We start from the raw sequence: 12,413 nt of genomic DNA, 5'->3' as shown, positions 1-12,413 counted from the left end.
ACAACCCGCTCTAACATCTCTTGCCTTTCTAAAGTTGTTTTGGTAGCTTTATTTGCCTATCACAGTGTCTCTAGGGGTGATTTCTGCCTCTTCCCCAGGACATTTGGCTATGTCTGGAGACATATTTGATTATGGTGACTCCTGGTGGAAAGATGGGGGACTCCTACTAACTTCCCACAGTGCACAAGAGAGCCCCCACAATAAAACAGTCAGTCAAAAATGTCAAGGGTGCTGGGGCTGAGAAACACTGGCCCATCCTCATGGTGAGCCCCTACTTCCATGCTGGTCCACTTCACTAGCCACACACAACTCAGGTGAGGGTCTGGAAGGAACATTTGCAGAGGTGACCCATCACCTGCTTTGCTTCTCAATTCATCTCCTCTTTGAACTCAAGTGCTATGAAGTACCTTACACAAGTCAGCATGACTAAGACTACAGCCATTTGCCTGGGGCTGGTCCCCTTGAGGCCCCCCCCCCCCCCCACCAGCGGCCTCCTCTCCTGCAGCCTTGATTTACAGGAGAGGAATTTCAGAGGCAAGTAGATTCCTTTCAGAGGCAGGATTCCCTAATTGCCTGCTGCCTGATTCTCTGCCTTACTTGCCACTAACACTCATCCCATGGAGGAGAGGGTGAATTACCCCTGCACCCTACCTTTCCAGCGAGTGTAAGAAATCCGTCATGCAAGTTCTGAACATCGAGTCGGCCACGTTCAAGGCCCCGCACACCACACCGAGCATGATATCTGGTTTCTCAGCCTAGAAGAGACTCCGCCCTTCAGTGTCAGTGGTGACTAAGCCCACGGGGAGCCGGGAAGTGGGGCGGGGGTGGGGGGCCTCCGTGACCCTGAGGGGAGAACAGGGCAGCTCCCCACCTGCACTTTCTCAGCAATGAGGTAATCCAACCAGCCAGTGTCGATGTCGTTGTTCTGGTAGCGCTCAGTCTCCAGCAGGTTAATGAGATACTCCACGGTGGTCCTGAAGTCGCCTCGGATGGACAGTTCCTTCAAAGCCACCACCATGTTCCTTGAGAGGAAAGGCACATGGATCGTTTTCCAAATTAACATAACATACGTGTCGGCAGAGCTCCTGCCTGGTTCTCGGAGAGCCCAGAAGAGCACAGTTGAGAGAGGGGCCTGAGTCCAGCAGCCCAGGTGTCCATCTTGGCTCCAGCATTTACTGGTCAAGCAATCTTGGGCAAGTAACTTAATCACTCTGGGCCTCAGTTTCCTCATCTGGAAAATGGGGAAATAAACCTGACTTCACACAGGTGCTGGGAGAATTAAAATGAGACAATCCATATAAAGCACATAGTCTCCGATAAATAAGGTCAGCCGTTATAAACATGATGAATGGCTGTGATTGATTCTTATTAACCATAGCCGGTTGCTCTGCCTCCCTGCAGCTGGACCTCTTTAAATCCCCATGTCCCAGAGCAGGTGCTACCCCCCCCGACCCCCCTGAGCATTCCACACAGCTGCTCTGCAGGGTATGCACGAGGTGTGTCTAACGGAAGGCCAACGCTGTTACCCCACACAGGGTATGGCAGTCACCTGTCTGCATGTGCTCGGTTGGTCACCACCTCCCATTTCCCAGAGGGATGGCCTCTCCCCAAAGAGGGCTCCAGCCCGAAGGGCTGAAGCCCCGAATCCCTAGGAAATCATAGGGAGACTGTACCAGAGAAAGAAGGGGCACTAGAGCAATTCTCCTCCTGGGAGAGGACAGCTTTTATACCTGTCATGGCATTCCCATGTGCATTCAGTAGGCGTGGCAAAGGGGTAAGAACAACCCCAATTCAGGGCCAGGGAAAGAAAGATGCACTGAGGTCAAATGAACTCATCAGTAGTCAGAGGAAAGTCAGGTGCGGGCCCGGAGTCTGCAGGTAAGCATCAAGCCTTTGGGCTCAAGAGTGACCAACTTGTTCCAGTTTGCTCAGGACGTGCCCAGTTTTAGCAGTGAGAAATTCCAAATCCTGGGAAGCCCTCAGTCCTGGGGAAGGGGACACAGCTGGTCCCCCTATTAGACCATATTAGCGGCCCCTCGGTGGCTCAGCTGGTTACGCGGCCAACAAGATTTCTGCCCAGGTCATGATCTCAGGGTCATGAGAGCCCCTGCTTTAGGCTCTGTGCTCAGTGGGGAGTCTGCTTAAGGTTCTCTCTCTTCCTCTCCCCCTGCTCCTCCTCACTAGTGCTCTCTCTCTCAAAGAAACAACAACAGAATTTTTCCCTCTGAATTCTTAAGTCTATAGGCCTATGACCAGCATAGGACAAGCCACAGGCTGTTTCCATCAGAGATCAGAATGGGCCGGACTGACTGGCCTCCCTCCCCTTTCCATTTTTCACTCAGCCTGATTAAAACTGATTGCATGAAGCTAGCAAAGAAAGCCCACTCATCAAAATCACCAAAATCAATTTAAATCACGACTAAGTGCCCTGGGCTAGATAGATTTCAATGCTTTTTTATTATGTTTTAAGTTTTTTTCATAATTAAAATTTTTCTTTCCTTTTTTTTTTTTTTAACAGAGAAAGGGAGATAGTGAGTGAGTGAGGGGGCTAGGGGAGGGAAAATCCTAAACAGGCTCCATGCTCAGCAAGGAACCCTACGTGGGGCTTGATCTCACCACCCTGAGATCATGAACTGAGCCAAAATCAAGAAAGACACTTTACCAACTGAGCCAGCCAGGTGTCCCTAAAGATTTTATTTTAGAGTTAGCTCTACACCCAATGTGGGGTTTGAACTTACAATGCCGAAATCAAGAGTTTTGTGCTGTACCCACTGAGCCAGCCAGGAGCCCCAATTATAATGCTTTTTAAACAAAACATCCACAAAGCCTTTGGGGATTTTTCACTCTAAACACGAGAACGTTTAAACACAAGAATGTTTAATTACAAAGTGCGCTGGGTTTTGCGTTTCTGCACTCAGGGCAAGGCAGGAGAAACAGGAGATTGTGGGTGTTTTGGGATTCAGGAACCCCTTTGTCAATGTGGGTTTCTCCAGGACCTACTTATAAGGTTTAAATTTAAAGAAGTAGCCCCACACCCCTTTTTCTTAAAAAGCTCTAGTACTTGGCACCTTTTAAATTTTGGAATCCCCTTTTGGAATCTCTCCCAAGTGCAATCCATAATGACCTCAAGACCAAATGACCTTGGTGAACTCGTGAGCAGATTTGACCTCATGGATCTCAGATACAGGAAGAGGGGAGACTTTGCCCTTGGACTTCAGCAAAGGTCACTGAAGATAGGGTCTGCTCTGTGATTCACTCCTTTACCTCCTAAAGTATTACTGTTTCTGAAGCCCCAGGCTTTTAGCTTCTGCAAGGAAGGAGGGAAAAGAGGAGGGGTGCAGGAAGATACTAACGAAATGGCCTCTTCCCGGTTCTCTCCCCAGGAGAAGCAGTGCCCGAACTGGGAGTCAGCAAATTCGTGTAAGCCGCCAGCAGCCGCCACGCTGAAATAACCCCAGACGTTTCTGTTGCTCCGGAAATTCAGTTCCTGAACCGTTCCAGAGCTTGGCTTAAACCCCTGGAGTGAGGAAAGCAAAAGCAAAATGGGAGGGAGGGGGTCATCACTCCAGATATATTTGCATCAGAATTAAATCCTAGACAAATCCAGAACCTCCACCACAACCCACAGCTTAGTGTGATCAATAGAACGTTGATCTCTCCCACTAGCGGTGTGGGTGTACCCATGTCAAGATGTTCATGCATAAATGTAATTTTTACTTTAAAAAAATCTCTGATTCTCTCTCACTGTCTCTGTCTCTAATAAATAAATAAAATCTTTTAAAAAGTGGGGGGCATCTGAGTGGCTCATTCAGTTAAGCTGCTGCCTTTGGCCCAGGTCATGATCCCAGGGTCTAGAGACCGAGCCCCACACGGTCTCCTTGCTCAGCAGGGAGCCTGCTTCACCTTCTCCTCCCCACTCGTGCTCTCTCTTATCTCTGTCTTTCTCTCTCAAAGAATCTTAAAAAGAAAAACAAACTATGAAAATAATCATGTTGGGATGGGGGAGAAGGTACAGGTACAATAGGGGGAACGCTGTTCACTGATGGAACTGAGTGAAAGTTCATTCTGGTTTTATAAACTTGACATTGTCAGTAATGAAAAGTTTAAATGAAAGAGAAGAAGGGTTGGATTTTGAATTCCAGGATTATGAAAATGCCAGCAGGTAAAAAAATGTGATACGAACACACATCTAATTTGCTTATGGGACGTGGGGGTGGTACGGAAGGCCCATCCCCCTCAGTATAATTTTGGTAAGGGTGGATGGACGTGGACCCTCTCGCTGGAATTAAGACTCTTGACCTGTGTAATGGAGGCATCCGTTCTGAAAGATGGAGAATTGCAGGTGCCCGGCTATCTCCACTCTGAGTCCTCCATCTTCCCAGGCACTGTAAACAAGCCATCATCCCCCTAAAGAATTCCCATTTCACTTGTCCCCCAGCAGAGTCAGTTGTTTGCAGCCAAAGATGCCAAGCTGTTACAGCTACCATAGCTTACAATTCTTTAATTAAAAGGCAGGCAGGGGAGACAAATCTCTCTTATCCCAAGTTTCTTGAATGTAATCATTAAACAATGAGGTTGTGGTAGTCTATGCAGCTGATGTGACAGTCAACCACAAGCAAGCACATCAAGTATGACAGATGCCACTGGCTAGATTTTGAAGGTACAGAGAAGAACAAGTCACAAAGGAACTCCTTACAAGGGACCAGACTCCATCTATGGTGCAGCAAAGAGGATGGGGTTGGGGGGCAGAAAACCAAGGACCTGGGATCAAAAGCTGGCTGCCTGTCCCAAAGATGGACATGGCCCATAGGGTCCAGCCCTGGGGCTCCATCACAGCCTCAGCAGATCCCAGGCACAAGGCAAGACCCTAGCCTCTGGAGCTATAGCGCAGGGAAAACGATGCCTCTCAGTGGCACTGTCCTGTACGTGAGCAACAAGATGCCTGCTGGGACCTGCCCCTGTGCTGGGCATACCCTTCCCATCAAGAAGCCACTGCCTTCCCACGCTACAGTTCCCTTGTCTGTCCTCCAGGAAGCCTGGGCATCTCATCCAAAGCTAATATTCAGGGTCGGCCCCACCCTGGGAGCCTGGAGGCAGCAGGCGCAGGGAAACACCCAAACTTGCCTCATCAGGGTTCTCACTGGTGATTCTGGCCGCGATGACATGGCCTCGGGCGAGCGGAGGGTTGGCAGGAGTGTCAAATGAAATGGGCGTCACGCCCCATGGCGACTCTCCATACAGAAGCCGGATATCCTTCAGCCGGTGCAATGGCACCCCCATGGCAATCTGAAACGAAGAAATGCACCCCACAGACGGTCAGTACCCACTAATACCCAGGCCCACAAATACTGAATGCACAGCTAGACGTCACGGAGGAAGAGGTGCAGGAAATATCTTCGGTATCCCGAGCACCTGCCGGGCAGCAGACACTGGGCCACATGGTGGCAGGAGAAGCAAAGCAAGAGAAAGACAGAAGGGGTGCCGGGGTGGCTCAGCCAGTTAAGCGTCTGTCTTCAGCTCAGGTCATGATCTTAGCATCCCTGGATTGAGACCCAGGTCAGGCTCCTTGCTCAGCGGGGAGCCTGCTTCTCCCTCTGCTTCTGCCTGCCCCTCCTCCTGCTTGGGCTCTGTCTGTCAAATAAATTAAATCTTTAAAAAAAGAAAAGAAAAAGACAGAAGGCTTGACTCTGCCCCCAGGGAGCAAACAGTGTCAACGGGAAAAGCAGCAACTTTCTATAAAGCCATGTCACGCAACAAGAAAATGCTGGAATCAGATGAAAATGACAAATCCCGAGTGCCATGGAAGGTGAGGAGGGTGTCCCACTGCAGAGTTAACTGTTTTAAAAGGACCCCGAAAGCTGGCCCTAAGGAATGAGCACAAGACACAATTATGGTCCTGACACACACAGCCTGAGGAACGACTCATGAAAATGTCTCAGGGACTCTCGTCAGGAGAAAGTAGTCAGGAAAATACACACTGAGGGCTGTTCTGCCTGAGCTCTCCACAAATGCCACCACTGAGAACAAAAAGTACCCCTGAGGTGGGGTTCCATACGAGAGACTCAAAGTTGTGACCATGAAATGGAATGTGAGGTCTTGGAACAGATCCTGAGCATCTTAACAACAAATAAGAAACAGTGGTAAAGGGATATTATTGGGACAATGGGAAATTTTTTTTTAAGATTTTTATTTATTTATTTGATAGAGAAAGAGATCACAAGTAGGCTGAGAGATGGGCACAGAGAGAGAGAGGAAAGCAGGCTCTCCGCTGAGCAGAGAGCCCGATGTGGAACTCCATCCCAGGACCCGGAGATCAAGACCTGAGCCAAAGGCAAAGGCTTAACCCACTGAGCCACCCAGGCGTCCCACCATGGGGAAATCTTAAGGTGATATATGATCTTATAAAATATTCAGTTTTAGAGCACCTGGGTGGCTCAGTCAGTTAAGCGTCTGCCTTGGGCTCGGGTCATGATCCCATGGACCCAGGATCGAGCCCTGCTTTGGGGTCCCTGCTCAGTAGGGAACCTGCTTCTCCCTCTCCCTCTGCCACTTTCCCCTGCTCCTGTGCATGCACACTCTCTTTCTCTCTCAAGTAAATAAATAAAATCTTTTTTTAAAAAAGTCAAAACATTTTTTTAAATTTTATACTTTTAATTTTAGGTAGATGTGCAGGGGCATTAGTGGTTTATTTTCCAAGTGTCATCATTTTATTGTGGTATTGTGCCAGAATGATCTTGTTCTCTCTCTCTTTCTTTCTTTCTTTCTTTTTTAAGAATGATGTTTCTCTTAGGAGGTCCTTTTACTCAAGTATTTACAGGCAAAACACCATGAAGGTTCAAGTCAAAACATCTCTCAAAAAGTTAAGCCAAAAAAGAGAAAAGATTACACAGACACACAAATAGAAAGAACACAAATGTGCTAGCAGTTAACAACCAATAGGTTGAGGCACAGGGGACAGGTGGTAATTACTATAGTTGTAACATTCCTTCTAAAATTTCCCAAACTAAAAGAAAGAAAGAAAGAAAGACAAAGTAGAAAAGAATAAAGACGAGGATGGAGGGAGGGAGGAAAGGAAGCAAGGAGACACACATTTATACATTTTAAGCACTGGAGTTCCTATTTGTGCAGGAGTTCCCAACTCAGTACGGACAATACTGTCCCTCAAGGGGGTAAATCTGCTCTTGGGGATGAAATGATTCTACTCGTGTAGGTATCAGTCCCAGATACGTCTTCAGCCAAAGCATATACAGTATATCTGTGATATTTAAGTTTTATAAGGGGAGAAATTGGGGGGGTGTCTAAACAGGCTCCTTATAGGGGCAGGAATGAAAAAAAGATTGAGAAATACTTCTCTGGGTCTGTGAATGGAGAACGGGGGGGTGCGGGGGGGTCCATGAATGCCTCGAACTATAGAAAATATATCCCCACCCAGGAAAAAATTCAACAGATTTTTGCCCATGTCTCAAAGGGCCACACAGCCAGACAAAGGTGACGAACCACTCCACGGAAGGTTCTCAGGCTGTGTGGCTCTCGATGCCACTCACACGATAACACACTCACTTCCCCGGGGACAGCCCGCCAAGAGGGGAGCAGGACGGGCTACTAAGGGCAGGACAGGGGATGCCAGCCCCACTGGAAGAAATCCCAGGGCTCTGAGCCCAGATCCTTGCCTGCAGCTGGGCAGCCGGCAGGTTGACATCCGCGATCATCTCTGTGCAGGGGTGCTCCACTTGCAGGCGGGGATTCAGCTCCAAGAAGTGGAAACTGCCATCTTGGCTGTAGAGATATTCTACCGTCCCCGCGCTCACGTAGCCCACAGTCTTGGCCAAGCGGACGGCACACTGCAAAGAAGACACAGAGCCTGAACAGCTGCCAGTGGTTTTCTCAGATCTTCTTCACGGGGAGCTTACTAGGTTCCCCACCAAATGCTGAGGATCTGCTGGGCATCCTTTGGGACCTCGGAGATCGCACTCCCTAGCAGGGCCCCTGGGTGTCTTCATGGACACCCACCCCATGTTAGCAAGATGGACTGTAGGGCACTCTTGCTGGCTGAGCAGAGATGGTCTCTCCCTGCAGCTGCCCCCAACCCTTCTCCGACCCGAGCTCTGCAGAGCCCACCTGCTCCATGAACTCGAAGACAGCCGGTATGGCAATGGTGGCCGGCGCCTCCTCAATGATCTTCTGATGCCGCCGCTGGATGGAGCAGTCACGCCCAAACAGGGACACGGCGTTCCCATACTGGTCAGCAAGGATCTGGACCTCCAGATGTCGGGCATGCTCGGCCAGCTTCATGAGGAAGATGGGGGAGCCGGGGATCTCAGTCTGCACCTGGGGGGACAGCAGAGTGGTTCACTTTATCCTGGGGGACCAGGGCTGGGGTGGGAAGCCCTCTGAAAATATGTCCACGATTCTGCTGATTGTTTAGCTTTGTTTCGCTTCTCTTGCAGATATGCCGTTCTCCTCGTTTGAAGTCCAACACTGTCAAAATACACCATGTGGCAGGCGGAATTTCCCCACAATCCCATCTCCTAGAGATAATGTGCTGTTAGGATTTGGGAGCATGCTGGGTAAGAGTTCAATGTCGTTAAGAGTTAATTGGTTAAGTTAATGTGCCGGTAGGAGCTGGGTACATAGTGGTTTCTGCTGCACATTCAGGAACACACACAACACACGGAATGTTTTGTGAATAAAAATGGGACCAAAACATGCCACCTCTGAGCAGGTCTCTTTTCCTCCTTCTTAAACAGTACTCTCTCAGCCAGCTGTCCATGGTGTAATCCACATTTAGTCTTATATCTTCCTTTGGATGGCTAAAAGGAAATTGTCCAGAAATTCTTAATGATGATATATATATTTAAAAAAAGTATTCAAATGGGATGATTGCTAAGAATTTCTTTTAAAAATGTAAGCTGTACGGGTGCCTGGGTGGCTCAGTCATTAAGCGTCTGCCTTTGGCTCAGGTCAGGATCCCAGGGTCCTAGGATCAAGCCCCGCATCGGGCTCCCTGCTCGGCTGGAAGCCTGCTTCTCCCTCTTCCACTCCCCCTGCCTGAATTCTTGCTCTCACTCTGTCTCTCCATCAAATAAATAAATGAATAAAAATAAAAATAAAAAGCAGGCTGCAGTAATAGATGGGATGGCCCTGTTTATGTGAAAAATAATAAAATAGAGCTGTTATGAATGTCTACATAAAAGTAGACACAGAGGTGCCTGGGTGGCTCAGTCGGCACAGCACGAGATTCTTGATCTCGGGGTTGTAAGTTCAAGCCCCACATGGGGTGTAGGGACTACTCTAAAGAATATTAAAAATCTGGGGCACCTGGGTGGCTCAGTGGGTTAAGCCTCTATCTTCAGCCCAGGTCATGATCTCAGGGTCCTGGGATCAAGCCCCACATCAGGCTCTCTGCTCAGCAGGGGGCCTGCTTCCCCTACCCCTCTGCCTGCCTCTCTGCCTACTTATGATCTCTCTTTTTCTGTGTCAAATAAATAAATAAAAACTTAAAAAAATTTTTTTAATCTTTTAAAAACTTCTTTAAAAAATTGGTTACATTTGGGAAAAGGGAGGAGTTCAGAGGTGGTGGTGAAAAGAGAATGCTCCTTTTTTATGCTTAACCTATCCCTAAAGTGTTTGAACGTTCGCGTAAGAACATCTTCATACTGCACTCATGTGATCAAAAGAAACACGCTCATGCGTGTGTGGGGGCAGTGAGGATATGGACCTCCTGTATTTTCCACTCTCTTTTGCTGTGAATTGAAAACAGCCCTAAAAAGTAATATCTATTTTAAAGAAAGGAAGGAGGGGAAAGATTTAAAACCTAATGACCCTAAATGTAAAAGAGGATCCAGGACCAGATCCTGACACAGAAATAAGAGATTAGTGGGGGAAACTGGTGAGATCTGAGTCAAGTCTGGAGTTAACTTAATAGAAATGTATCCCTATTAATCTGTTAGTTGTGACAAACATGGCAGAGCTAACAAAGATGTGAACAATGGAAACCAAGGGGAGATGGAGACTGCATGCTACTTCTGCAACTTTCAAGTAAACAGAACGTCTTCTCCTCGCAAAGTACCCCAGAAACCTATCCAGCCCAGGGGAGACATGTGATAGAGAAACTACAACTTTATAGAACACTCATATACTGCCCACAGCTGTTTAACTGGCAAACCTTTTTAGAAAGCAATTTATTGACGTGTCTTTGTATGTGCACATGCATGTTATTTAACTAAGTCCTTGGCACATAGTTTTTACCCAAGAAAACAATTCAGGAGGGAAAAGAAAAAGCATTATTTATGTTCCATGTTATCATGTAATGCATTATAATATACAATATAATACATATTGTATAATATGTATTATAGATAGTATATATTATTATGAAACATATTGAATTATAGTAGCCTTACTCATAACAACAGAAGTGGAAACAAGCATAACATTTCACAAAAAAAAGGTGATCTTCCTTGATAAGGAAGACTACAGACACACAGGGATATTATGCAATCATCAAAATAATTGTAAAGACTGGAACAAATGGAACACCTGTGATGTCCAGTTTAGAATTTTTTTGAAACATAGAACAAAACACCATGGAAAATGAATGCAGCTCTTTAAAACACGCATGTGAACAAGGTCTAGAAGAGAGCCTAGAAATTCTAAAATAGTTGCATTAAAAATGGGAAGATCATTAGCCTACCTTTTTTTTTTTTTTAAACATTGCCAATGGGCAACTAAAACAGGTATAAAGTCTTAAAAGTGAAAAGCCAGCTACAAGTCAGTAAATACACGGTTCATTCCTAGAACAAAAGTCAGTCACCTAGAGATGTTAAAAATACCAAGACTACTAAAATTGACAAAATGTCCCCTCTTCCAACAGACATAAATATAGTCACAAACAGATAGATACTCTAGCCCTGTATCTCCGAAATCATTTAAAGTCACATGTATTCACAGTATAGAACATCCAAGGAAATGGGTACGGATCAACCCAAACCAGGGACTTGTGGCAGAAAACATACACATTTGCTTCAGCCCACATCCCAGCAATATTCCAGTTCCCGAAAGTGTCCTACTTGTTTCCGACACAGTAATGCTAATGAAAATCATCTGGTGGCCAACAACTAAACACACACAGTTCCCCAAAGATATATGGAAAAGTGCTCCAAAAGAAGAGCTCACTTGTCTGAAAAGGACTGGGAAGTCCTCAGCACTCTCTGCCTTCCGGATTCCTTTCCCTCCACCGCCTTCGGATGCTTTGATCATCAAGGGAAAACCAATTTTTTCTGCCACCTGGGGGTGAAGGACAAACAGACCTCTTTAGAAGGTGGGCAGTTTCCAAGCTACTGGGATGATGATAAGGTTCCAGCATCTTGGCCCCCCAAGCCTTGTATTTACCTCTAAGCCCTCATCTATATCTTTCACACAACCCTGGTTGTAAACATCTTCTGGGACAGTGATTCTTTTCCCCTGCTGCAGATCACCTTCTGCCCATTCCACCATCAGACCTAGAAAACCACAAAAAAAAAAAAAAAAGCTGAATCCTCCCAAGGATGGCAGAGATACACAATATAGAAACCACAGGGCCATCCCTCACCAAAGCCTCTCTAGACCTGGGCGCTAGACCAACCATATACAGACATGGTCTTTTAATTTTTCCATAACGGCTTTTAATTTTCTTTAGGGCTGACTCAACCTTGAATGGGAAATCAAACTTAAGAAATTCAGATTGAGCCTACCACAAACAACCACATCAACCTGAACTCAAAAAATTCCAATTCTACTCACTGGTGTCATCTATATGTAAATCACCGTTTTCTAAAACCCTGTGAAGATTTAAAATAAATAAACTTTCCATTCTGAATTTAAAATTTCATCTTTGAATGAAAAAAATAAAATTGGATAGGAAACGCCCAAAACTTTTTCCTGTTTTTAATTTATCCTAGAAATTCCACTTTTCAGAATTTATCCTAAGGAAATGATTAAAAAATACATAGAGATATAGCTAATAGACTATCAAGACTCTATTACTTTTAGTATTTTTTTTAAAGATCTTATTTATTTATGTGAGAAAGAGAGAGAGCAAGCATGGAGGGTGGGAAGCAGACTCCCCTCTGAACATAGAGCCCAAGGACCCTCAACCCCAGGACCCTGAGATCATGACCCATGCCAAAGTTGGATACTTAATCGACTAAGCCACCCAGGTACCCCTACTTCTAGTATTTTTTAAAAATTAGAGTAAACAGCCTGGAAACAACCTAAACATCTAACCATAAAGAACTGTTAAATAAATTACGATATATCTATTTGATAAAATCCTACGCGGACATTTAAAATGTTCTAAAGTGTATTTATTGACATAGAAGGGTTAGTGAGAAAAAAATAAGTCACAAATGATAGTAAATATAAGATCTCTGGAT

The 12,413-nt window shown here is 46.0% G+C and overlaps 1 protein-coding gene across 2 annotated transcripts in view; it reads right to left on the bottom strand.

The window, feature by feature from the left end:
• Positions 1 to 12,413, bottom strand: part of ACACB (acetyl-CoA carboxylase beta) — a 125,820-nt gene that overhangs the window by 62,307 nt on the left and 51,100 nt on the right. For both annotated transcript variants that reach the window (XM_059408634.1, XM_059408635.1), the window contains 8 exons: positions 11,392 to 11,501; positions 11,176 to 11,286; positions 8,119 to 8,328; positions 7,671 to 7,841; positions 5,125 to 5,286; positions 3,354 to 3,517; positions 872 to 1,022; positions 652 to 755 (listed from right to left, as the gene is read on the bottom strand). In XM_059408634.1, coding sequence (XP_059264617.1) covers positions 652 to 755; positions 872 to 1,022; positions 3,354 to 3,517; positions 5,125 to 5,286; positions 7,671 to 7,841; positions 8,119 to 8,328; positions 11,176 to 11,286; positions 11,392 to 11,501 — 1,183 coding nt within the window. The remainder of the gene's footprint in view (positions 1 to 651; positions 756 to 871; positions 1,023 to 3,353; positions 3,518 to 5,124; positions 5,287 to 7,670; positions 7,842 to 8,118; positions 8,329 to 11,175; positions 11,287 to 11,391; positions 11,502 to 12,413) is intronic.

This window comes from Mustela nigripes, chromosome 8, assembly GCF_022355385.1.
Source record: "Mustela nigripes isolate SB6536 chromosome 8, MUSNIG.SB6536, whole genome shotgun sequence".
NCBI classification, from domain to species: domain Eukaryota; kingdom Metazoa; phylum Chordata; class Mammalia; order Carnivora; family Mustelidae; genus Mustela; species Mustela nigripes.
Note: the sequence above shows the minus strand (reverse complement) of the source record. Positions and strands in the feature narration are given on the sequence as shown.